Raw genomic sequence first — 25785 nt, 5'->3', positions numbered from 1 at the left:
CAACACACCAATTAGGCCAGGGGTGTCAAACTCAAGAACCTCATTTGATGTGGCCCGCAAGAGCTTGAAAAGAATATAATATGCATTGCAATTGGTAAAATTGTTGAATATTTGCTTTCAATTATTTGCCCTAGACTTCTGCTTTCAGACGTAATTATTTATGAAGTTATTTTCAGAACTGATAATAATCCAATGCAGAGCCAATAATGTAATATAATACATTATTTAATGTATATTATAAATAGTCTTAAAGTTACAACCGGCCCTTTGAGTGCAACCATAATGCTAATGTGGCCCGCGATGAAATTGAGTTTGACACCCCTGAATTAGGCAGTTTAAAGGTCACCTATCATGCTATATTTAGGCATATCTTATGGGTCTCAGATATATAAAAAACATGTCTATGATGTGTTTCGCTCAAAATACCAAACAGATCATGTATTTTAGACATCCCTCCCTCTATTTCAGCCCTGTTTAGAGAGACACAGATTTTGGATCCTTAGCTTGAGAAAAGAGGAGGCGGAGCTAATGCCTGCTCAGAATTACACGGCAGATTCAGCAAAATTCTGCCGTGATTAAACGCCATCCTGTTCCAAACCACATCAAGGATTATTTCTGAAACAGTATGGAGCTCAAATGCTTTTTCCACAAGGTGAGTTCCTTTTTTTTTTTTTTAAATGTCCTGTGCTCTCCAGTACAGGTTAGCTCTGAGTGCTAGCGATGCTAATGTAAACAAAGACCATATTACGTCCAAAACACGTCAGGCATTGTTTCTGATAGCAACGTTTCTGATTGGCCCGTGGGTCCACATTTCAGAAATTACGTCATATCGGACGCAAATCTGGATCAGCTCCATTGAAGCCCCGTTTTTAGAGATGTGGGTACGGAGGAAAAGAGAGAGGGTTTCGTTTTCTAACACTCCTGACACACCGGGGACACATATTTATATATAAAAGACATAAAAAAGTGCATTTGGCATGATACACCTTTAATGCACATGACTTTCTGTCAGATGCTGATTTAAGCGTCGTACCTGCAGCACGGTGAAGTCGAAGGTGGCCGCGTAGGACAACGAGCGGTCCTTGTTGATGCGGTTTACGGCGAGTTGTGCTGCCACATTAGGAAGAGCCTTTGCAAAGAGAGGGTCGCACCCCCATGGCCCCAAAATCCCTACCCGGAAAAAGGATGCATGCACTGGACAAGGAAGGAAACAAAGGAGGAGCAGGAGGAACCTCAGGAGGAGAGGAGGGAGCAGAGGAGAGGAAACAGAAGCTAAATGGTGGAAGTCAATGGCAGGAGGTGAGGAGAAGATGGAGGCACGACGCTGTGTTTGCATCTTAAAGTTTAAAACCTCCAGAGCTCACAGGAACTCGTAGGAAGATGATGTGAAGATGCTGCTCCCCTGGAAATATGAAGGATGTGGAGAAAAGTGGAAGTGAGTTTAAGTCAGAGGTGGAAGAAGAAGCCACTTGGAAGTACTTCTAAAACTCAATGAAACTATAGTCTTATTCCTACCTTTTTAATTCTAATTATGCATCTGTCGATTATCTTTTTGAGGACTCTTACCGTGCATCGATGAGACGAACAAGTCTTGCTTCAGTCTGAGGAAGATTGGAGGCGATCATCCTCTTTGTTTAAATCCAAAAGGTAGAAAAGTTGTGCAGCAGGAAGCAAGTGAGTGTTACTGCACTATCAGGATGAATGAGTGTGTGTGTGTGTGTGTGTGTGTGTGTGTGTGTGTGTGTGTGTGTGTGTGTGTGTGTGTGTGTGTGTGTGTGTGTGTGTGTGTGTGAGAGAGACGACCTACAACAAGCGTGTGACCTGTCCTGTCAGATTATATCTAATCCAATCAGGACCTCTGTCGATATAAGCCACACTGTCTGAGGTGAAGTGAAAATGATGATGTGTGATTAATAATATCAAGTGTGTGTGTGTGTGTGTGTGTGTGTGTGTGTGTGTGTGTGTGTGTGTGTGTGTGTGTGTGTGTGTGTGTGTGTGTGTGTTGTACAACGTTGAAAACACAGGTTTTAACTTCCAGATCAGTCCAGTTAGACTTGAAAATGTTTGATTTATGTTATATTTGTACAGCCTCATGGTCAGAGAGGAATGCGGCAGCAGCTGCGGTGCACTGCGGTTTATATGAACGCATGGTATTTATATCCGTTGTTACTGTAAGAAACAGATGTACAGAATCACTTTAATAACTCAAGGTATATTTGACTATCGCTTCACACGTGATTCAAGGAGCTGTAGGGAGCAAAGCAAGGAAGGAAGTTATCAGGCTCATCTCTGGATATCACTGTCTTCCAAGTACTTTGAATCTTCCAAATAACAAAATAATAAGAATAATGACTTGTGACCTAAGTCTCAGAATGTTCGTGCATAAGACAAGAAAACAAACCAGGAAATTCTCTGAAATTAAAAAGGTACATAAGAGAAATACACTCTTTACCAGTCACTTTTTTGCACTCTCATTTGCACTATGTACATCATATTTTTTATATATCTTGCTTACTTGAAGTAAACGGTTATTTTGTGTTTTTTTTGTAATTATTGAGTGTTCTTTACGGAGCCCTGGAGGGTTCATAGAGAGAAAAATAAATAAAACGTGGCCACGTTTTACTTTCTCGTGCGCACGCTTTAGTAACTCGTGCGCACGAGTTACTAAAGCGTGCGCACGAGTTAATAAAGCGTGGCCTCGTTTTATTTAAATTGAGGGATTCCTGTCCGTGACTCACAGTATCTGCTGCCCACAGTTGTTTTATAGAAGGAAAACCTCCTTCACTTTATGAAATCTCAGCGGCACCAGTGGCCTGTACTACGAAGCAGGATTGGCTATTTACACTATTCATTCATGAAGTATGATGCTGCGCTGTCAGCACGCGTCTCCATGTTTGTGATTGGTCAAATGTTGCTAACCCCGTCCCTTTCACATGAACGCGCTCTCAGCCGGACAGAGAAACCCTGGTTGATTTACTGAGTTGATAACCAGCTTCGTAGGACCGCTTATCGACATCGCGTTTGTTAGGGTCAGTTAAGCCGGGTAAATCGAACATATTCAGGTCCAGGGTCTGTTGAACTGGCTTCGTCGTACAGGGCACTGGAGGCAGTAACGTGTAACTCAGCAGAATCTGAGAAGAGCGGCACCAGCTGCAAAGAGCTGTGCCTTTTACTGTTTACTTCACTGCGTTTCCCTTCATTAGAACCGCTGAATAGAGATCGAGGCTGCTACGTTTAACCACACACACCTATACACACATCGAACTACCAGAGTATTCCCCCTCGCTTTATGAAGGAGATGTCCTGTCACCGGGGCGCATGATGTGTGTGTGTGTGCTCAGCTCCGCTCTGTGTGCGTGTTCGTGTGTATCCGACACCACCGGCATTTGTTTTCAAATTACCACGAACAGTACTTTACACAAATCTGGTTCCCCATAGTTAAGTGTATTCCCAAGTGAAAGAAATGTGTTTAATCTTAATCTCGATGTGCTATAGTCCTGCCGGAGTGCACCGGAACGAACGATACTATCATAAACAAATGCCCCCCCCCCCCCCCACACACACACACACACACAAAACGAGGCCATGCTTTATTAACTCGTGCGCACGCTTTAGTAACTCGTGCGCACGCTTTAGTAACTCGTGCGCACGCTTTATTAACTCGTGCGCACGCTTTAGTAACTCGTGCGCACGCTTTAGTAACTCGTGCGCACGCTTTAGTAACTCGTGCGCACGAGTTACTAAAGCGTGCGCACGAGAAAGTAAAACGTGGCCACGTTTTATTTATTTTTCTCTCTATGAACCCTCCAGGGCTCCGTAGTTCTTGCATTTAATGTGTGAGTTTTTTACACCTCGGGACTGTGGGAAACAGTATTTCGATCTTTCTGTGTGTATAATTAAATAAATACATAAATATATATAAATATGCCTATGAAATACATTCTGAAATAAATGAGGCAATAAATATGTATACATGTACATTTAAATACACATTTATTTATTTCAAGAGACTTGTATTTCATAAAGACACATGTATTTATTTCAGGGGACTTGTATTTCATAATGACACATTTCCATTCCTTATATGCAAATTAACGGGGCGTGGTTAGCTCACAGATCCAGACCAAAGCAACAGCACCACACTCCAGTACTCTTAAGTGGTTTGCAAGCTGCCAATAAACCAAACCGGTTCAAGAACCATTCTTGTGCTTTTCTGGTGCTTAACTGGTTCTTCTCTGGTTCTGAGTCCAGAGCCAGTTGCGGGCTACAGCCTGATTTAGCTCTGGTTCTTCCTGTTTCAGCCGCAGCGGAGCCGGTGTTGCAGTATAACGTAAGTCATGACAACATTCTATTATTTTCGTCATAGGAGTCCGGGGCGTGTACATTGAGGACACATTGTTGACTTACCAGGAAATAAACATGTCGATCGCCTCGTGTGTCGTTTACATTCATCTTTTGCTATATCTGCCTTCCTACGATCACTTTGATGCACATTGAGTACTCGTATGTGAGGTTGTGGGGGAGAGGTCGATATCGTGACGCTTACAGGGAGGTATCGGACATTACAAAGTAGGTGACTGTGTGGATGCATGTTCAAAACATTGCAAACTTGAATAAATGATTTAAATTATATATTTAAATACAAAAATTGATTAAAAAATATTTTAAAAACTGATGTTTTACCAGCAGTTCTATCACATTTTAATATTAAGGACATTTTGAAGCAGAAATACACTAATAATAGTATAAGATACTCTAAAAATAAAGTTTTGGGATATTTGGAAAAGAAAACAGATTTATTAATGAAAGTTTTATTTTATGGCAAATATAAAAGCTCGATGATCGCCGTCTCGTTGACCCCGTCGTGGCGAAAGTTATCCTTCTCGTTGATCCCGTCGTGGCGAAAGTTATCCTTCTCGTTGACCTCGTCGTGGCGAGCATTATCCGTCTCGTTGATCCCGTCGTGGCGAACGTTATCCGTCTAATAGCAACTACAATAAATAACAAGACCTCCCTCTGAAAAACAAAGATCTGTATTAACATGTTATATTGTTGCCTAAAAACAATTTCACACAAGGTAAACACTCTGAAAAAGTTATAGTAAATATCCACAATATCCCTCCTCTTCAGAAACAACATTTTACAACCCCCTTCCCTAAACACATATGTTGTAGAAGAGAAGAAAACAGGGTGATTTTAAAGCCTTCTTCCTGTCATGCCTCACCTAAAATATCTGATTGCTCATGAAACTTGCATTTTTAAGATGTAACAATAATGATGCTACTAAGAAACTAAAACTAAAATGCATAAAAATAATTCTTTATGAATTATTTTTCATTTTTTATGGGTATTTTTGCCTGTTGAGACACTTAGTGGTATAAATGAAATGGTGTGATTGTAGTGTTCCACAGACATGAAGTGAAAAATACATTTCCTTTATCTTTCTTTCTTGGTCTCTACTGTAGTGGCTGGCTGAAAACAGACCCCATGTGTGATAGCGACCACTTTGAACAATAGTTTTGACACGGTTCGATCCGTGCTGGAGGACATGGACTCTGGAACGTTGAAAACATCGGCTGCGAAGCCGGGATCACAAAGCATCAACGCTCTGCTGGAAAAGAGAGGTTCCTGCTGTCCCTTTAATTAATTGACACTGTGCTTCGATTAAAGTGGCCCTATTCTCCTCATTTTCAGGTGTTTATCGGTACGTAGTTTCTCTACTTTAAAGAGTCCTCTCCCGCTGATGTTCAGGTGTATATCAGTATGTAGTGTCTCTACTTTAAAGAGTCCTCTCCTGCTGATGTTCAGGTGTATATCAGTATGTAGTGTCTCTACTTTAAAGAGTCCTCTCCTGCTGATGTTCAGGTGTATATCAGTATGTAGTGTCTCTACTTTAAAGAGGCCTCTCCTGCTGATGTTCAGGTGTATATCAGTATGTAGTGTCTCTACTTTAAAGAGTCCTCTCCCGCTGATGTTCAGGTGTATATCAGTATGTAGTGTCTCTACTTTAAAGAGTCCTCTCCCGCTGATGTTCAGGTGTATATCAGTATGTAGTGTCTCTACTTTAAAGAGTCCTCTCCTGCTGATGTTCAGGTGTATATCAGTATGTAGTGTCTCTACTTTAAAGAGTCCTCTCCTGCTGATGTTCAGGTGTATATCAGTATGTAGTGTCTCTACTTTAAAGAGTCCTCTCCTGCTGATGTTCAGGTGTATATCAGTATGTAGTATCTCTACTTTAAAGAGTCCTCTCCTGCTGATGTTCAGGTGTATATCAGTATGTAGTGTCTCTACTTTAAAGAGTCCTCTCCTGCTGATGTTCAGGTGTATATCAGTATGTAGTGTCTCTACTTTAAAGAGTCCTCTCCTGCTGATGTTCAGGTGTATATCAGTATGTAGTGTCTCTACTTTAAAGAGTACTCTCCTGCTGATGTTCAGGTGTATATCGGTATGTAGTGTCTCTAATTTAAAGAGTCCTTTCCTGCTGTTCAGGTGTATAGAGCTGTCCTGCCCCTTAGCCTAACAAGTACAATGTGTTGGAGCGCTAGCCAATAGGAGCGTGAGTGTTTCATAGTGATGTGACTATGTTCTGGAAGAAAACAAAGGAGTCCAATGTTTTTGGGAACCAGGAACAGCATGTATTTATCCCATAGGGCAAAAATTAGAGAATCTGATGGATAAAGTCAGATGTTATGCATTTAAGTAAATTTAATCTTACTCTGTGTTTGGGCTACACACTATATACTGATATTTATAAATAAATAAATGTGCTATATGCCTTAAAACATAATTTAAGATCTAATTTGATTCCGAGGCTCAGGGTTAATTTAGTAAATGCATGTTACTGACTCTGATTTCGTGTCCTGCAGGAGTGAAACCAGCGACATTCTTCGAGTGGGAGAAGATTGACTGAGGAAGTTCGGAGGGGGGCGGCGATCGGGAAACCCAGAGAAAAACTTCTGACTGTGGAGGAAATGCTTCAGGTGGCTGGAAAACAACCTGAAGACGACAACATTTCATACCGTCCTGTGTGGGATCAATGACAGAAATAATGACATTAAATTATACGTAATGAAAGCTATTAGGTACTGCAGTTTACCCGTTATAGCTTTTAGTTTTCGTTCAACTTCCAATCAATCTAAAGCACTGAAAAACTAAGTTTCCTGACGTGCCAACATTAAAGACCATTCTCTATTAGATGCTATACATATTCAACTCCACTCTAATATAAGTTTTGTATTTTAAAATACATACATTTTTGTTCGGTATTGAGTGAGAGTTACCGTTCAAATGTTTATTTCAGGGTGTCTTTGCGCTAAAGGGCCCCAATTATGCTTTTTGTTGCTTACATAATACTGGACTCATTTCACAAACTGTTTCCCCAATAGACATGGGACACTGTTCAGGAAAAACACTGAAGTTTCTCTTTAGAAGAGTAATGACTGCTTGGGGACCAAATTATGTTTTGAAAATGTTTGCACTGAAACAGATCTTTTATACATAAATCATGATTTATTTTCTTCCCGTCTTGAAGGAGCATTTCTTTCCGTTGCATTTTAAATATTTAGGTCTACGGACATTTTGTAAAAGAAAACCCTAAATACAGATTCTATAAGTTCTGTCCACTGGTCTAAAAGATGACATGTTATTGAACAAAAATAATCCAAGTTTGACCAATGGATTAAAAAAAACTGATGTTTTACCAGCAGTTCTGACACATTTGAATATTAAGGACATTTTGAAGCAGAAATACACTAATAATATAAGATAATCCAAAAATAAAGTTTTGATATTTGGAAAAGAAAAACAGATTTATTAATGAAAGTTTTATTTTATGGCAAAGATAAAAGCTTGATGATCGCCGTCTCGTTGACCCCGTCGTGGCGAACGTTATCCGTCTCGTTGACCCCGTCGTGGCGAACGTTATCCGTCTCGTTGACCCCATCGTGGCGAACTTTATCGGTCTCGTTGACCCCGTCGTGGCGAACGTTATCCGTCTCGTTGACCCAGTCGTGGCGAACGTTATCCGTCTCGTTGACCCCGTCGTGGCGAACGTTATCCGTCTCGTTGACCCCGTCGTAGCGAACTTTATCTGTCTCGTTATACCCGTCGTGGCGAACGTTATCCGTCTCGTTGACCCCGTCGTGGCGAACGTTATCCGTCTCGTTGACCCCGTCGTGGCGAACGTTATCCGTCTCGTTGATCCCGTCGTGGCGAACGTTATCCGTCTCGTTGACCCCGTCGTGGCGAACATTATCCGTCTCGTTGACCGCGTCGTATTTAACGTTTTCCGTCTCGTTGACCCCGTCGTGGCGACCGTTATCCGTCTCGTTGACCCCGTCGTGGCGAACGTTATCCGTCTCGTTGACCCCGTCGTGGCGAACGTCATCCGTCTCGTTGACCCCGTCGTGGCGAACGTTTTCCGTCTCGTTTATCCCGTCGTGGCGAACGTTCTCCGTCTCGTTATACCCGTCGTGACGAACGTTATCCGTCTCGTTGACCCCGTCGTGGCGACCGTTATCCGTCTCGTTGACCCCGTCGTGGCGAACGTTATCCGTCTCGTTGACCCCGTCGTGGCGAACGTTATCCGTCTCGTTGACCCCGTCGTAGCGAACGTTTTCCGTCTCGTTTATCCCGTCGTAGCGAACGTTTTCCGTCTCGTTATACCCCTCGTGACGAACGTTATCCGTCTCGTTGACCCCGTCGTGGCGAACGTTATCCGTCTCGTTGACCCCGTCGTGGCGAACGTTATCCGTCTCGTTGATCCCGTCGTGGCGAACGTTATCCGTCTCGTTGACCCCGTTGTATTTAACGTTTTCCGTCTCGTTGACCCCGTCGTGGCGAACGTTCTCCGTCTCGTTGATCATGTCGTGGCGAACGTTATCCGTCTCGTTGATCATGTCGTGGTGAACGTTATCCGTCTCGTTGATCATGTCGTGGCGAACGTTATCCGTCTCGTTGATCCAGTCGTGGCGAACTTTCTGGTGACGTGACGCCTCAGCTTCCACTTCGTTGGTCTCCAGTTGAACTGAAACAAATACCTTTCATTAAAAACGTTACAGAAATGTAATTAATTTTAGCTTCTCAAGACTCTGATCCTGTATTTTTTTTTTATGAAAAAAGGCCATTTCATCGTGACGTCTGTAGTCAACAGATTATAAAAGACTACAATTACCATGGCACCTTCCTCTAAAAGTCTAAAGTGACAGAGATGGGCAACCTTTTTTGAACCGCTCAATTACCCTTTAAGTTATCAAGTTAAACAAGCCTTAACAAAACAGCTTTTGGTAATCTGTTGCAGTTTAATTTTAAATAAATCATTTTGAAAATGTTTTTAAAGTTACTAAAACTGTGAGGTAAATTAAGTTAGGTGGCAATATTTCCCTTTATACCTGTACTCTATTACAATTGTTTTTAAAATGGCAAAGTACCTCAAAAGTGTTTTTAATATAGCATCTGTTGACTTTATCTTATCCCATGAAGATCGGTAAAAGAGAAAAGACATGACTCGCCTTCGCCAGCGTCTCGCTCCAACATGGACTCCATCGACCGGAAAAGTTTAACGGCTTTCTTTAAGGAGATCTCATTGGGAGACAGATCTGTAGGACACAGTATAATTAAAGGTTAGTGTCAGACAGAGAGAAGAAACACTGCATAAAATCAAATGTTTACAACTCTCAGTCTCCTCTGCAGCTTATATTCACCAGCTGGAAAACCAGAGACTGTGGACAGGAAACATGCTGTTAAATCAAACATTATTCCTTCATCTTCAACACAATTATCAAACAGGTAAATACCTCTGGCCAGACAAACAGTCAGCATGCAGACGAGCATCCAAACAGCTGCCATCCCTGCAGTTTTCCAAGAGAGTGTTGCCTGAGCACCAGCCAGCTTTAAAGGAGGGAAACCTCCAGCAGCTGCTGCTGATCAGCACTGATTGTCTCTCTGCACAGAGGGAAACACAAGTGATGGCAAAATGAAGCTTTGAATGAAGCATCGAACCACTTGGACAATTGTGTCGGAAATAGGTTCATTTCTCGAAGCTTCAGTTACAGCGACCTCTCCTGGCGAAGTGCAAGGCTGCAGTGGGTTTAACGTATCTTTGCCTTGAAAACTATTCGATGCACACACACAATAAGACTGAATATCATGTTCTATTTGCAATTAAAGATTGATAATTGTGTGTATTGGGTTATTGAGAAGAGACTAGAGAGTGCTGGACATTTTTTTGGGAGGAGAGGGCCTTTTATCAGTTATTAAAGTTGAAAAGCAATGATTAAAATACATCCTTTCCGGGCTTTGAACCAGCTGCGCGGAGGACATCGCCGCATTCGGGCCCCCGGCTCTACCGACTGGGCTATCCATTCCTTAAAATATTGAACTGTTTTTATATTACTGATAATTGTCTTTTTGTTCCCGAGCCAGAACGACCTATCTTTCTTCCTGGCTTGCTCTATAATGATACTACAATTAAAATGCAATACCAACAACAACTCAACAGCAACAACGCAAACTACGACAACAACCCACACATTGTGCATTGTTTAGAGCGGTGTTTCTCAAACTTTTTCATACCAAGGACCACTCAACCAATACAAAAACACTCGCGGACCACCTAACTCCACAAATATCCAAAAACACATCGTTTTTCTAGAACAGATTACAAATCGCCTGCAATGGCTACAAAGAAGTGGCAACATGTGTGATGAAGGTGTTGCGCTGGGCTATATGATGCAATTGATAGTTAAACTTAAGCTCGCTCCATTGCGGAAATATACACGCGAGAGTGCGGAAAACTTTAATTAATTAATTTCAAATGTGAAATTGTACCAATATACTCACGGACCACTAGGGGGCGCTCACGGACCACCAGTGGTCCGTGGACCGCACTTTGAGAAGCACTGGTTTCGAGCAGTCATAAAGTGTTGAAGCGCTCAAATTTGAAACTGTTTCAACCTGTCACCTGTCAGAATCGAGACGAGGCAGTGCATTGAATCGCGTGAATGGACCGCGAACCAGTCAAGTGATTAATTCAGGAAATGAAGCAGTTGCGGCTTCGGACGTCACATGTCACGTGATTTGAAGCAGTTGCTGCTTCGGACGTCACATGTCACGTGATTTGAAGCAGTTGCTGCTTCGGACGTCACATGTCACGTGATTTGAAGCAAGCTTCGAAGCACTGCTTCTATGGAATAGGAAGTCCAGGGTTGAAGCTCCGTTCGAAGCTTCAGTGTCAAACTGCCATCACTAGAAAACACCATTTATCTGAAATTAAACTCTGAGAATGAGGAGTTTTTCATGGAGCTTGTTGTGCATTTATGATTAGTAGAGACCATCATTTTAAATTCACATTATGTTCAAATCAGTAAAAGAATATTGCATTTGAGAGGGTATAGCAACTACAACAAATAACAAGACCTCCCCCTGAAAAACAAAGATCTGTATTAACATGTTATATTGTTGCCTAAAAACAATTTCACACAAGGTAAACACTCTGAAAAAGTTATAGTAAATATCCAAAATATCCCTCCTCTTCAGAAACAAAAAATTAAATTACAACATGTCCTCCAGCACGGATCGCACCGTGTCAAAACTATTGTTCAAAGTGGTCGCTATCACACCAGTGGGGCCTGTTTTCAGCCAGCCACTACAGTAGAGACCAAGAAAGAAAGATAAAGGAAATGTATTTTTCACTTCATGTCTGTGGAACACTACAATCACACCATTTCATTTATACCACTAAGTGTCTCAACAGGCAAAAATACCCATAAAAAATGAAAAATAATTCATAAAGAATTATTTTTATGCATTTTAGTTTTAGTTTCTTAGTAGCATCATTATTGTTACGTCTTAAAAATGCAAGTTTCATGAGCAATCAGATATTTTAGGTGAGGCATGACAGGAAGAAGGCTTTAAAATCACCCTGTTTTCTTCTCTTCTACAACATATGTGTTTAGGGAAGGGGGTTGTAAAATGTTGTAATTAAATGTTTTGTTTCTGAAGAGGAGGGATATTGTGGATATTTACTATAACTTTTTCAGAGTTTTTACCTTGTGTGAAATTGTTTTTAGGCAACAATATAAAATGTTAATACAGACCTTTGTTTTTCAGGGGGAGGTCTTGTTATTTGTTGTAGTTGCTATACCCTCTCAAATGCAATATTCCTTTACTGATTTGAACATAATGTGAATTTAAAATGATGGTCTCTACTAATCATAAATGCACAACAAGCTCCATGAAAAACTCCTCATTCTCAGAGTTTAATCTTAATTAATTAATAATTAATTGTGTTTTCCTCTGTGCAGAGAGACAATCAGTGCTGATCAGCAGCAGCTGCTGGAGGTTTCCCTCCTTTAAAGCTGGCTGGTGCTCAGGCAACACTCTCTTGGAAAACTGCAGGGATGGCAGCTGTTTGGATGCTCGTCTGCGTGCTGACTGTTTGTCTGGCCAGAGGTATTTACCTGTTTGATAATTGTGTTGAAGATGAAGGAATAATGTTTGATTTAACAGCGTGTTTCCTGTCCACAGTCTCTGGTTTCCAGCTGGTGAATATAAGCTGCAGAGGAGACTGAGAGTTGAAAACATTTGATTTTATGCAGTGTTTCTTCTCTCATTTCATTTAATTTCAAACCTTTATTTATACAGATAAATCCCATTGAGATCATTGATCTCTTTTTCAACGGAGACCTGCTCAAGTAGTTCCACATGAAACATAAATAGAACAACAAAAGGACATCATACAGCATCATTTACATAATTATCCACATAAACAGGTACCAACAGCTTCCGATTGAGTAGCATCCAACCGAGCTTTAAAAACATTTAGTGGCACCAGATTGTTCAGTTTCCATTTAATTTGCAGACTATTCCAAGACAGAGGAGCTGCGCATCTAAAAGCTGTCTTCCCTAAGACAGTCCTAGCAGTTGGCACATTTAATAAAATCACAGCATTCGATCTCAGGCAGTAGCCACTTACAATTTTCCGTCAGATCAGGGAGCAGATGTAAGATGGAAGTTTCCCTAACATGGCTTTGTATATAAAAATGTACCAGTGACTGAGCCTCCGTACAGTTAGTGAAAGCAAACCAGTCCTAGCATACAGGGTACAGTGATGGGTTAATGCTTTACAGTTTGTCACAAATCTTAGTGCGCTGTGATACGCAGCATCTAACTTGACCAGTTAGAATGCAGAATGCAGGTGCATTCATATAGATCAAATCACCATAGTCCAGCACAGGTAAAAATGTCAGTGACTAGCCTTTTCCTGGCTTCAAGTGAGAAACAGGACTTGTTCCTGTAAAAGAAACCTAGCCTAACCCTCAGCTTTTTAAGCAGGTTATTGACATGAAGTTTAAAAGTGAGACAATCATCAAGCGAGATACCAAAGTATTTGTAACAGGTAACCACTTCAAGTTTTATTCCTTGCGTAGTTACAATATCTAAAACAGGCTCTGGTGTCTTTTTAGCTTTAGAAAAGAGCATTACCTTGGTTTTCTCAACATTTAAAAGAAGCTTAAGCTCAGAGAGCTTAGTCTGAATAATGTTAAAAACAGCCTGTAATTTAACACCAGCCTCCTTAATGGAGGGACCTGCACAGTACATCACGGTATCATCCGCATAAAAATGTAAAGTAGCTTCATCCGCATTTTCACCTAAACTGTTGATATGGAGAATAAAAGTGGACCTAAAACAGAGCCTTGGGGAACACCATTTGCAATGTTCAACCACTCAGAAGACAGCCCATCAAAATGAACACATTGGGACCTTTCAGAGAGGTAGTTTACAAACCACCCCACTGCATGGCTGGACATGCCTATACTGGCTAGCCTCTGCTTTAAAATGTGATGATCGACGGTGTCAAAACGCTTTTGAAAGGTCAACAAATAGAGCTGCACAACTCTGCTTATTATCTAAAATACTCGCCACATCATTCACCACTTTCACTGTGGCAGTGATGGTGCTGTGTTGCTTTCTGAAGCCTGACTGATGTTTAGACAGGATGTAATTTGTACATAAAAACTCCTTTACCTGTTCACTCACTAAGCGTTCAAGAACCTTAGCCAGAACTGACAACTTAGAGATTGGCCTATAGTTATTTAATAAGGTGGCCTCCCCTCCTTTTAGCAAAGGCAGGACATAAGCTGACTTCCACAATTTTGGAATTGGTGCAGAGGGAGAGGTTAAAAAGAGTAGTGAGAGGTGGAGCAATAAAATCTGCAGCTATCTTTAAAAAAGTATCTCTGTCTGACACTAACCTTTAATTATACTGTGTCCTACAGATCTGTCTCCCAATGAGATCTCCTTAAAGAAAGCCTTTAAACTTTTCCGGTCGATGGAGTCCATGTTGGAGCGAGACGCTGGCGAAGGTGAGTCATGTCTTTTCTCTTTTACCGATCTTCATGGGATAAGATAAAGTCAACAGATGCTATATTAAAAACACTTTTGAGGTACTTTGCCATTTTAAAAACAATTGCAATAGAGTACAAGTATAAAGGGAAATATTGCCACCTAGCTTAATTTACCTCACAGTTTTAGTAACTTTATAAACATTTTCAAAATGATTTATTTAAAATTAAACTACAACAGATTACCAAAAGCTGTTTTGTTAAGGCTTGTATAACTTGATAACTTAAAGGGTAATTGAGCGGTTCAAAAAAGGTTGCCCATCTGTCACTTTAGACTTTTAGAGCAAGGTGCCGTGGTAATTGTAGTCTTTTATAATCTGTTGACTACAGACGTCACCATGAAATGGCCTTTTTTCATAAAAAAAAAAATACAGGATCAGAGTCTTGAGAAGCTAAAATGAATTACATTTCTGTAACGTTTTTAATGAAAGGTATTTGTTTCAGTTCAACTGGAGACCAACGAAGTGGAAGCTGAGGCGTCACGTCACCAGAAAGTTCGCCACGACGGGGTCAACGAGACGGATAACGTTCGCCACGACAGGGTCAACGAGACGGAGAACGTTCGCCACGACGGGGTCAACGAGACGGATAACGTTCGCCACGACGGGGTCAACGAGACGGATAACGTTCGCCACGACGGGGTCAACGAGACAGATAACGTTCGCCACGACGGGGTCAACGAGACGGATAACGTTAAATACGACGGGGTCAACGAAACGGAAAACGTTAAATACGACGGGGTCAACAAGACGGATAACGTTCGCCACGACGTGGTCAACGAAACGGAAAACGTTAAATACGACGGGGTTAACGAGACGGATAACGTTCGCCACGACTTGGTCAACGAGACGGATAACGTTCGCCACGACTTGGTCAACGAGACGGATAACGTTCGCCACGACTTGGTCAACGAGACGGATAACGTTCGCCACGACTTGGTCAACGAGACGGATAACGTTCGCCACGACTTGGTCAACGAGACGGATAACGTTCGCCACAACGGGATCAACGAGACGGATAACGTTCGCCACGACTGGGTCAACGAGACGGATAACGTTCGCCACGACTGGGTCAACGAGACGGATAACGTTCGCCACGACGGGGTCAACCAGACGGATAACGTTCGCTACGACGGGGTCAACGAGACGGATAACGTTCGCTACGACGGGGTCAACGAGACGGATAACGTTCGCCACGACTGGGTCAACGAGACGGATAACTTTCGCCACGACTGGGTCAACGAGACGGATAACGTTCGCCACGAGGGGGTCAACGAGACGGATAACGTTCGCCACGACGTGGTCAACGAGACGGATAACGTTCGCCACGACGGGGTCAACGAGACGGATAACGTTCGCCACGACGGGGTCAACGAGACGGAGAACGTTCGCCACGACGGGGTCAACGAGACGGAGAACGTTCGCCACGACGGGGTCAACAAGACGGAGAACGTTCGCCACGACGGGATAAACGAGACGGAGAACGTTCGCCACGACGGGATAAACGAGACGGATAACGTTCGCCACGACGGGGTCAACGAGACGGCGATTATCAAGCTTTTATCTTTGCCATAAATAAAACTTTCATTAAATCTGTTTTCTTTGCCAAATATCAAAACTTTATTTTAGAGTATCTTGTATTATTAGTATATTTCTGCTTTTAAAATGTCCTTAATATTCAAATGTGACAGAACTGCTGGTAAAACATCAGTTTTTTTTTAATCCATTGGTCAAACTTGGATTATTTTTGTTCAATAACATGTCATCTTTTAGATCAGTGGACAGAATTTATAGAATCTGTATTTAGGGTTTTCTTTTACAAAATGTCCGTAGACCTAAATATTTAAAATGCAACGGAAAGAAATGCTCCTTCAAGACGGGAAGGAAATAAATCATGATTTATGTATAAAAGATCTGTTTCAGTGCAAACATTTTCAAAACATAATTTGGTCCCCAAGCAGTCATTACTCTTCTAAAGAGAAACTTCAGTGTTTTTCCTGAACAGTGTCCCATGTCTATTGGGGAAACAGTTTTTGAAATGAGTCCAGTATTATGTAAGCAACAAAAATCATAATTGGGGCCCTTTAGCGCAAAGACACCCTGAAATAAACATTTGAACGATCACTCTCTCACCGAACCAAAATGTATGTATTTTAAAATACAAACATTAGAGTGGAGTTGAATATGTATAGCATCTAATAGAGAATTGTCTTTAATGTTGGCACGTCAGGAAACTTAGTTTTTCAGTGCTTTAGATTGATTGGAAGTTGAACGAAAACTAAAAGCTGTAACGGGTAAACTGCAGTACCTAATAGATTTCATTACGTATAATTTAATGTCATTATTTCTGTCATTGATCCCAGACAGGACGGTATGAAATGTTGTCGTCTTCAGGTTATTTTCCAGCCACCTGAAGCATTTCCTCCACAGTCAGCAGTTTTTCTCGGGGTTTCCCGATCGCCGCCCCCCTCCGAACTTCCTCAGTCAATCTTCTCCCACTCGAAGAATGTCGCTGGTTTCACTCCTACAGGACACGAAATCAGAGTCAGTAACATGCATTTACTAAATTAACCCTGAGCCTCGGAATCAAATTAGATCTTAAATTATGTTTTAAGGCATATAGCACATTTATTTATTTCTAAATATCAGTGTGTATATAGTGTGTAGCCCAAATACACAGAGTAAGACCTTTAAGGACTAAAATGTCCTCAAGTGCATAACATCTGACTTTATCCATCAGATTCTCTCATGTTTGCCCTATGGGATATAAATACATGCTATGTTCCTGGTTCCCAAATACATTGGACTCCTTTACTTCCAGAACATAGTCACATCACTATGAAACACTCACGCTCCTCTTGGCTAGCGCTCCAACACATTGTACTTGTTAGGCTAAGGGGCAGGACAGCTCTATACACCTGAACATCAGCGGGAGAGGACTCTTTAAAGTAGAGACACTACATACCGATATACACCTGAGCATCAGCAGGAGAGGACTCTTTAAAGTAGAGACACTACATACCGATATACACCTGAGCATCAGCAGGAGAGGACTCTTTAAAGTAGAGACACTACATACTGATATACACCTGAACATCAGCAGGAGAGGACTCTTTAAAGTAGAGACACTACATACCGATATACACCTGAGCATCAGCAGGAGAGGACTCTTTAAAGTAGAGACACTACATACTGATATACACCTGAACATCAGCAGGAGAGGACTCTTTAAAGTAGAGACACTACATACTGATATACACCTGAACATCAGCAGGAGAGGACTCTTTAAAGTAGAGACACTACATACTGATATACACCTGAACATCAGCAGGAGAGGACTCTTTAAAGTAGAGACACTACATACTGATATACACCTGAACATCAGCAGGAGAGGACTCTTTAAAGTAGAGACACTACATACTGATATACACCTGAACATCAGCAGGAGAGGACTCTTTAAAGTAGAGACACTACATACTGATAAACACCTGAACATCAGCAGGAGAGGACTCTTTAAAGTAGAGACACTACATACTGAATATATGGAATGCCATTTAAGCCAAAATTAAATAATTAAATAAATACATATATATATATATATATATATATATGCCTATGAAATAAATTCTGAAATAAATAAATGAGGCAATAAATATGTATACATGTACACATTTATTTATTTCATGGGACTTTTATTTCATAATGACTCATTTCCATTCCTTATACTGGAGGGGGGCGTGGTTAGCTCACAGATCCAGAGACCCAGACCAAAGCAACAGCACCACACTGACTACTTGAGAAGAGGAAGAAAAAGGAGAAGGACTACTGAATAAAAATAAGGCAACTAAATGGAAATAAGGCGGAAGCAGAAGTGGCATGATTTTGTTCTCAGGAGGGGGCTTTGAGAGAGTATTACCCAAACAATACACAGTAAAAACTTCATTTTATTGTAGGAGTCAAACTAGGACTGAGTCAAACAGTGTCAGTTTTATTAAGAATGTATGGAACAAATGACTTGTATTGCAAATAAAGCAGAACAAAACATGCATTATTTCACTCTTGTACAGCGATTACCATAAAGGCGCTATTCATTGCGCACTCAAAAATGAATAGCTGCTGATTTGACCAAGCGAACGCGAGAGACGGCTGAGTTGACCACAGTTATGCAACAGCAACCGAAGCTAATCTCACTATCTTGACTACTTGTTGCTATCCTATTGAGGCACAAGCCGTTTTCTACACGCACATTTGACCTTTTCATTATGATTCTACTTGTGATAGTCCGACAGCACAACCTGTGCAGCCCATGTATTGATTCCATCTGATAGCTGCTATAATACAAAACAAAACTTCTGCCTGCTCTCCACAATGATCAATGACAGTGAACGGATGGTCAAAGTAAGGTACACATAAACAGAATCACACGAAGCCTGGTTATAGTGTTGCCTGACTTTATAAAGTGTGTTGTTTTTTTACAAGTGTGTGGTTGCGTTCCTGCTGAAAAAACCAGCATGGACCAGCATACTGTGTGTTGTGTTTTGGTCACCAGCATGGTCCACCACCATGGACGTCCATGCTGGTGGATCATGCTGGTGGATCATGAGTGAGCGTGGTTCTTGGTTCTTGCCGGGCAGCCAAGTGGGGTCAGCTAAGAACCGGTTTTCGGTGTTTAGAGCCGGCTCCGCTGCGGCTGAAACAGGAAGAACCAGAGAACTGGCTCTGGACTCAGAACCAGAGAAGAACCAGTTAAGCACCAGAAAAGCACAAGAATGGTTCTTGAACCGGGTTGGTTTATTGGCAGCTTGCAAACCACTTAAGAGTACTGGAGTGTGGTGCTGTTGCTTTGGTCTGGATCTGTGAGCTAACCACGCCCCGTTCATTTGCAGATAAGGAATGGAAATGTGTCATTATGAAATACAAGTCTCTTGAAATAAATACATGTGTCTTTAAATGTACATGTATACATATTTATTGCCTCATTTATTTATTTCAGAATTTATTTCAGGAGCATATTTATATATATATGTATTTATTTAATTATTTATGTATTTATTTAATTTTGGCTTAAATGGCATTCCATAATTAACCCTCCTATTGTCTTTGTTGACCGGGAACACCATGGGTGTTACAAAGTTGACTAAATCATCCAAACTTCAATGAAAGTGGTGATCAGCAATTTAATATGTTCAAATGTCTACTGTGAAGGATATCATGAAGCCTTCATGCAATCAAATGTAAAACAAAAAAGTTATGATTGATGAAAGTAGTAAATCGGTCAGATTTGACCCGAAGACAACAGGAGGGTTAAAGCAGGCTTACTAGAAAAAAAGTTGAATTCGCTTTAAGTTTATAAAGTCATAGATTTGTGAGGGGAAAGAATATCTGAAATCTCTGAGACAAGAATCACACATTTATGGGGGAAAAGAAACGTAGAAAATGGTGTCTTTGTCATCGCTTCACTTGGTCATGCATCGGTTGCAAGTATGTCCGTTTTCCTCATATTTCCTTCTATGAAACACAGGACAGTCCTTCTCTGAAAGCTAGAGGGCAGCATGACACAGACACTTCAGTCTGTTGAAGTGTGTGGAGCTCTCTAAAAGCATGTATCTAAATTATGTTTCGCTCTCTGCAGGGTGATACAAAGTTACAAGGCGTTGCACAATGTGACAGAATAAAACAGGCATTCCTGCAGAGGAAACGTCACTTTTAGCTATTTTTATTTCATCAGGCTCACCCTCTCCTTTGGGGTTCCTGTGATTCAAACATGCTTCACATTCAATGAGATGTCAAGAAAAGTAAAGGTATCAATAATGTGATTTTCTCAAAGCATATACATGAGATTAAACTACTGCTGTGTGCTATGTATTTCTATAAGGAGGCCAACGGTGACTTTTGGATTCATGTTTGTATGAGAAAGCTGTAACTTGACCCTACCAACATTATATAAAAAAACAAACGAATCAGTCCAGATGTGCAGTCCCAACCTCTCCATTATGAAGTTCACATTTAGATACATGCTTTAACACTCTTTAAATATTTAACTTATGCACATTTAAAAACACTTTCGTGTGACTAAATGTTTGCTTAGGATAAGGATATTTGACATGCAGATGTTTGAGATGGTTTAACCCAGGGGTGTCAAACTCAAGGCCCGGGGGCCAAATCGGGCCCGCGACTTCATTTTCTGTGGAAAGAGCTTGGAAAGAATATAATATGTTTATTATACGGTTACATGCTACTTTACAGAAGCATGTTGCCCATAAACTACATTTCCCACAATGCATTTGAAATTTGACTTTTTCTCAGAATTTGACTTTTTTTCTTCAAAATATGCTTTTTTTTTCTCATAATTTGACTTTTTTTCTTCAAAATATGATTTTTATCTTAGATTTAGATTTTTATTTTAATGTTACTTCCCCCCCCCATACAATTTCACTTTTTTCCCCTCAAATTTTCACTTTTCTTTCTTTGTTTTTCCAGAATTTGGATTTTCTTTTTAAATCATTTTGTGACATTCTCACAGAAGAGACTTGCAATTATTTGCCCTAGTCTTCTGCTTTCAGACGTAGTTAATGATGAACTTATTACCCTATCCCATAATAATCCAATGCAGAGGCAATAATGTAATATAATACATTATTGTATATATATTAAATATTTTTATATGTATTTTGATATAGTCTTAAAGTTACAACCGGCCCTTTGAGTGCAACCATAATGCTGATGTGGCCCGAGATGAAAATGAGTTTGACTCCCCTGGTTTAACCTGATATCAATGTCCCTCTAGGCCACAACAAATGACCAAAAAACGACTGTTCTTTATGTTTGTTTTGGTTTAAACTATATGTACACTTTGGTGTAAAATATGCCACAAAAAGACTGCTTTATTTTAAGAATCATGAGCCTAAAAGATGGGGAAACATTGCATTTTGGGGGCATTAAACCTCTACCATGACCTTTTAAGTCATAAAATCTTTGCATTATCAAAGTAGAAACAACCTTAACTTAAGGTCTTTTAAAGTAGGTTATACTTTACAAAGTTTCTGACTACGCTAACTGTTAGTATGTTGAATTTTTTACATCAAAGGCAGTTTTTCTTCCTCGCACAGAGTTCACCCGCAGGTTACTGTACACATGCGGAGCGTCCTCTTATATCCAGGCGTTGACAGTCTCTTTAAGCAACTCTTTGAATTGATCACAAGCTCGTTCTTTTCTCAATGGCGCTCATCTTTATGAAACGGCCACTTAGCGGTCACTGATGGAGGGCCCCTCGTTCCCAAGACTGACCGGCACCAGAGGAGGCGCTGAAAAATAAATTAAATACAAGTTTATGCAACATTACAGTCAAAATGTTGGTTGAAAATCACCAATATGAACAGTTATAAAGCCTATTTGCAAACTAGTTATGGGTGAATACGTCTCTTTGCGATTAATCTGCACTTAAACTCTTGATTTGTCATGCAAAAGTTTACAGTTTAAAGGTTTACGTGCAATAATAAGATGCTAAAATAACTGTGTACGTCCACAAATATATACTGGAGATTAAAGCAATGAAAGTCACCTTTTTTCATGACTGCAGCTCTAAAATGTCTCTTTCTCGGTCATACAATTGTTTAAACAACAAGACATTCTATAACTAAAGGAGCCCTATTATGCTTTTGGGAATTTTCTCTTTTCTGTAGTTTATTGTATACATTTTAGTGCATGTAATGGTACGTAAAGGTTAAAATCGGCATATTAGGGACCCTTTAAGCTCTGAGGGTGGGGCACAAATATAATAATGCAGGTTTTTCAGTCAAACGTTTGGTTATACTTGTTCTCACCAATCCAAACTCCTCATAGGCTACTAGGAAGATAATAACATGTGAATAAATCTCTTTGCAACTCATTTTGATTCATGAGTATCCGTTTGGTAGTCACTGCAACACTACAACAATTACTCTCCTAGTTTTCTTCTTTGACAGTACAGTACATCATGTGTGTTAATAGCAGTCGATTCCACATTGACTTGTGTTGAAACATCCATTCAGAGCCTTTCTTCTTTCAACCTCAGCCAGTTTGAAAATCTCCCTTATCTGATGAGGACTGTAATCTGACCGCACATGAAAGGAGGGACGCTGAAAAGTCAGAAATGCATAAAAAGCGGAGTGACATGAATGAAAATGGATGAAGAAAATGGCCCTGCACCCAGAAACAACCACTAACCAAGTCTTCACCCTAAAATTAATGATTCCCCTCATGGGGACCTCCAATATGTCCCCATAAGGGAGGCGAGTCCCCACACGTGACTGTGTAAACAGATGTAGGTCCCCACAAGTATAGTAATGCTAGACCACACACACACACACACACACACACAGACAGACAGACAGACAGACAGACTGTGCTGGATGTGTTTGTAAAGTAAATAAATCAGTAATCGTGACTCATCCTCCGACTCCTTTCTGCCTGTTTATCTTGCGGAGACACAAAGATATAGAACCCTCTTACTGTAATGTTTCTAACCTGCACCTCTTCGGAGGAGAAATGTACTAGCACACACAAGCTGAGACTTTCTCCAAACACACGCACAAATCCTGTTTTTTACAACCAATTTCCTCATGTTTGACTTTCCTTCTGGCTTATGGAGATGACTTTTGGATCAGATAGCGTCCGGGAGGCAGCGAGTTTAAGTGGCTGACTCCACTTTGTTGCTGTGGTTGCTGTGTATTTGTTATGGCAACTAGAAGATCCCTAAAACTGTTCTCTAATCTCACTCGTCCCATAACGCTGCACTGAAACATGCAACCTTTGCTATTATGTAAAAACATGACATGTATAGTATGTGAAAGATCTTTTGGATCAGAGTATGATAAAGTGAAGTATCCCATTATCTACAGAGGGTTAATGCTAAATATGTGTATGATTAAAACCCGAAACAAGCATGTTGAGATTGATATGAGGGACTAAAACTATTGAAAACACTGCAACTAAACAGCTTGATGTGGATTTTAGTGGTCATAGTAAATAATGTAATTGTTTAGCTTTGATTCAAATGTAAAATCTTTTGGATCAGAGTATGATAAAGTGAAGAATGTCACATGATCTACAGATGTGTAATGCTCAAGAGGGCAAATACATCTGTAATAAAACCTGAAACAAGCATTTTTTTTTCTAGGAGATGAGATTGATAAAGGCGCTTTCACACCGCATGACTTTTCCCACTTTAGTTCCGATATGTTGCGTTCACACGTTTATATATACAGTCTATGGTTCACACCAAAAAGAGCCGGAGCTAAAATGAGTTCATGAGAACCTTTTTTCCCCCCTTTTCAGTCCCTGCTAGAGAGCAGGGACTTTCGTGGGAGAAAAAGGTTCCTATGTCTGATTGGCTGGGAGGATTGCAAACCACGCCCCGTAAAACTCTCAAAAGAAATTGTGAAGCCGCCATTTTATTATCCTCACATTAGCATTATTAGCATTAGCATTAGCCCAGCGCAGAAACGCAGAGAGACTAATTTATGGCAATACAAAATAAAACATGGGAGCGGTGGAGATGAGGAGGTGTCGGCGTTCTGGCGATTTACTCGGAAGGCTTCAGTAGAAGCTGCTGGGAGTCCCAGCAGCTTCTACTGAAGCCAGTCCCCAACTCCGGGGACTTCGGGCGGCAGTATACGCCGTGAAGTGGGTTGCGGCCTGCCAGTAAACCCAAAGCAGAAGAAGAAGAAGTGACGTCAGCGGCTTCATTTGCCTAATCCTCCCTCAGGGATTTATTCCGGTGTGAACGCGATCTGTACTTAGTTCATGAGAACTAAAGAGTTCTCATGAACCTTTGTGTGAAAAGCACTGCGGAAAGCGCCTTATGAGTGTCTACAACTTTTGAAAACACTGCAACTAAACATCTTGATGTGGATTTTGAGGATTCATTTGAAATTAAGACACCCTAAACATTATAAATACACATGTAAATAATGTTATTGATTAGCCTTGATTCAAATGTGAGTCATCCAAATCATAATGGCTTTCTATATAAGCTTTTAAATTGCAGTGTGTGTGGATTATCTTGAAATGTTCCATTGGGTTGCGACACAATTTCTTTTATGATGAAATGAGCATTTTTCAAAAATCATTAGCTTATCTTTTAAAACATGATGCAAGCCCAAATAAAGGAAGAGGAGTACAGAGAGCAAATGATGAAATAAACTGATAGATAAGTGAGGAGTTAGAGATTGGATTGTGAGCAAAACATCAAAAAGATGTACGAGCATCTGTGTGGTGAAGATATTTTTGATAAGTCCTTGGTATGAAGGTCCTGTGAAGTCTCAAGAAATGCAGCAACAAGCAGAGATGGCAAAAGTACAAACATCCTTTACTCAAGTAGAAGTACAGATACTCGTGTTTAAAAGTACTCTGGTAAAAGTAGAAGTACTGACTAAACTTTAAAAGTAAAGAGGCTTTGAAATGTACTTCAGTAAAAAGTACCCATAACTAGCAGCTGTTTTAAAGAGTACCTGACCTCCCTTTATATTAATAGAACAATAATGTCATTGTTAGCTAATGAATGTTTCCATGCTGAACAACGGCAACATGACAACGTTTCCATTGGTCCCTCTTCTTTAGAGAAGACCAGGAAATGATGGATACACGGATCGTGTTCAAATCAATAGGCACGCAATGACTCTAAATAATAATGATCACGCATCAAACACACATTCAGACTAAAGGAACCAGCTGTTTGGGAAATGAGAGAAGTAGAAAGTACAGGTATTTGAGTTCAACATGTAAGAAGTAGAAAGTACAGGTATTTGAGTTCAACATGTAAGAAGTAGAAAGTACAGGTATTTGAGTTCAACATGTAAGAAGTAGAAAGTACAGGTATTTGAGTTCAACATGTAAGAAGTAGAAAGTACAGGTATTTGAGTTCAACATGTAAGAAGTAGAAAGTACAGGTATTTGAGTTCAACATGTAAGAAGTAGAAAGTACAGGTATTTGGGTTCAACATGTAAGAAGTAGAAAGTACAGGTATTTGAGTTCAACATGTAAGAAGTAGAAAGTACAGGTATTTGAGTTCAACATGTAAGAAGTAGAAAGTACAGGTATTTGTGTTCAACATGTGAGAAGTAGAAAGTACAGGTATTTGTGTTCAACATGTAAGAAGTAGAAAGTACAGGTATTTGGGTTAGAAATGTAAGAAGTAGAAAGTACAGGTATTTGAGTTCAACATGTAAGAAGTAGAAAGTACTGGTATTTGTGTTCAACATGTGAGAAGTAGAAAGTACAGGTATTTGTGTTCAACATGTGAGAAGTAGAAAGTACAGGTATTTGTGTTCAACATGTAAGAAGTAGAAAGTACAGGTGTTTGAGTTCAACATGTAAGAAGTAGAAAGTACAGGTATTTGAGTTC

General features: G+C 40.4%; 3 protein-coding genes across 11 annotated transcripts in view; 1 reads left to right on the top strand and 2 right to left on the bottom strand.

Annotated features, from left to right (window-relative positions):
* The window catches only part of gc2 (guanylyl cyclase 2), a 28904-nt gene extending 27185 nt beyond the window's left edge, over positions 1 to 1719 (bottom strand). The window contains exons 1-2 of one of the 2 annotated variants that reach the window (XM_034236973.1): positions 1567 to 1719; positions 1034 to 1402 (exon numbers count right to left, since the gene is read on the bottom strand). In XM_034236973.1, the coding sequence (XP_034092864.1) occupies positions 1034 to 1336 (303 nt within the window). In that variant the 5' untranslated portion in view covers positions 1337 to 1402; positions 1567 to 1719. The remainder of the gene's footprint in view (positions 1 to 1033; positions 1403 to 1566) is intronic. The other variant, XM_034236974.1, reaches the window with a different exon arrangement.
* A 2288-nt stretch (positions 1720 to 4007) lies between these two features.
* Positions 4008 to 16568, top strand: LOC117560165 (GRIP and coiled-coil domain-containing protein PFC0235w-like). Of its 8 annotated transcripts, none has more exons than XM_034236976.1 (6): positions 4008 to 4330; positions 5466 to 5704; positions 6867 to 7229; positions 12303 to 12450; positions 14277 to 14363; positions 14847 to 16568. In XM_034236976.1, the coding sequence occupies exons 4-6, from the start codon at positions 12399 to 12401 to the stop codon at positions 15974 to 15976; spliced, it is 1269 nt and encodes a 422-aa protein (XP_034092867.1). In that variant the 5' UTR covers positions 4008 to 4330; positions 5466 to 5704; positions 6867 to 7229; positions 12303 to 12398; the 3' UTR covers positions 15977 to 16568. The 8 variants fall into 8 exon arrangements, with proteins under 8 accessions (XP_034092867.1, XP_034092871.1, XP_034092873.1 ...); XM_034236977.1 differs by lacking the exon at positions 4008 to 4330 and adding an exon at positions 4545 to 4569; XM_034236975.1 differs by lacking the exon at positions 4008 to 4330 and adding an exon at positions 9481 to 9786 and having other exon boundaries at positions 4579 to 5704; positions 6867 to 6980.
* LOC117560160 (GRIP and coiled-coil domain-containing protein PFC0235w-like) lies at positions 7830 to 10896 on the bottom strand. The gene is made up of 4 exons (XM_034236967.1): positions 10844 to 10896; positions 9795 to 9942; positions 9510 to 9596; positions 7830 to 9025 (listed from the first exon to the last, which is right to left on the bottom strand). Exons 2-4 carry the CDS (start codon positions 9844 to 9846, stop codon positions 7830 to 7832), a joined length of 1335 nt encoding a protein of 444 aa, XP_034092858.1. The 5' UTR covers positions 9847 to 9942; positions 10844 to 10896.
* Positions 16569 to 25785: the final 9217 nt, after the last annotated feature.

This window comes from Gymnodraco acuticeps, unplaced genomic scaffold (genome assembly GCF_902827175.1).
Source record: "Gymnodraco acuticeps unplaced genomic scaffold, fGymAcu1.1, whole genome shotgun sequence".
In the NCBI taxonomy this organism is placed as follows: Eukaryota; Metazoa; Chordata; class Actinopteri; order Perciformes; family Bathydraconidae; genus Gymnodraco; species Gymnodraco acuticeps.
Note: the sequence above shows the minus strand (reverse complement) of the source record. Positions and strands in the feature narration are given on the sequence as shown.

Coding starts and splice junctions, on each gene's coding strand:
- LOC117560160 (XM_034236967.1), bottom strand. CDS start 9,846: ATGGCAGCTGTTTGGATGCTCGTCTGCATGCTGACTGTTTGTCTGGCC. Junction 9,597..9,794: donor GACTGTTTGTCTGGCCAGAG/GTATTTACCTGT, acceptor TGTGTCCTACAG/ATCTGTCTCCCAATGAGATC. Junction 9,026..9,509: donor GGAGCGAGACGCTGGCGAAG/GCGAGTCATGTC, acceptor TATTTGTTTCAG/TTCAACTGGAGACCAACGAA.
- LOC117560165 (XM_034236982.1), top strand. CDS start 12,399: ATGGCAGCTGTTTGGATGCTCGTCTGCGTGCTGACTGTTTGTCTGGCC. Junction 12,451..14,276: donor GACTGTTTGTCTGGCCAGAG/GTATTTACCTGT, acceptor TGTGTCCTACAG/ATCTGTCTCCCAATGAGATC. Junction 14,364..14,846: donor GGAGCGAGACGCTGGCGAAG/GTGAGTCATGTC, acceptor TATTTGTTTCAG/TTCAACTGGAGACCAACGAA.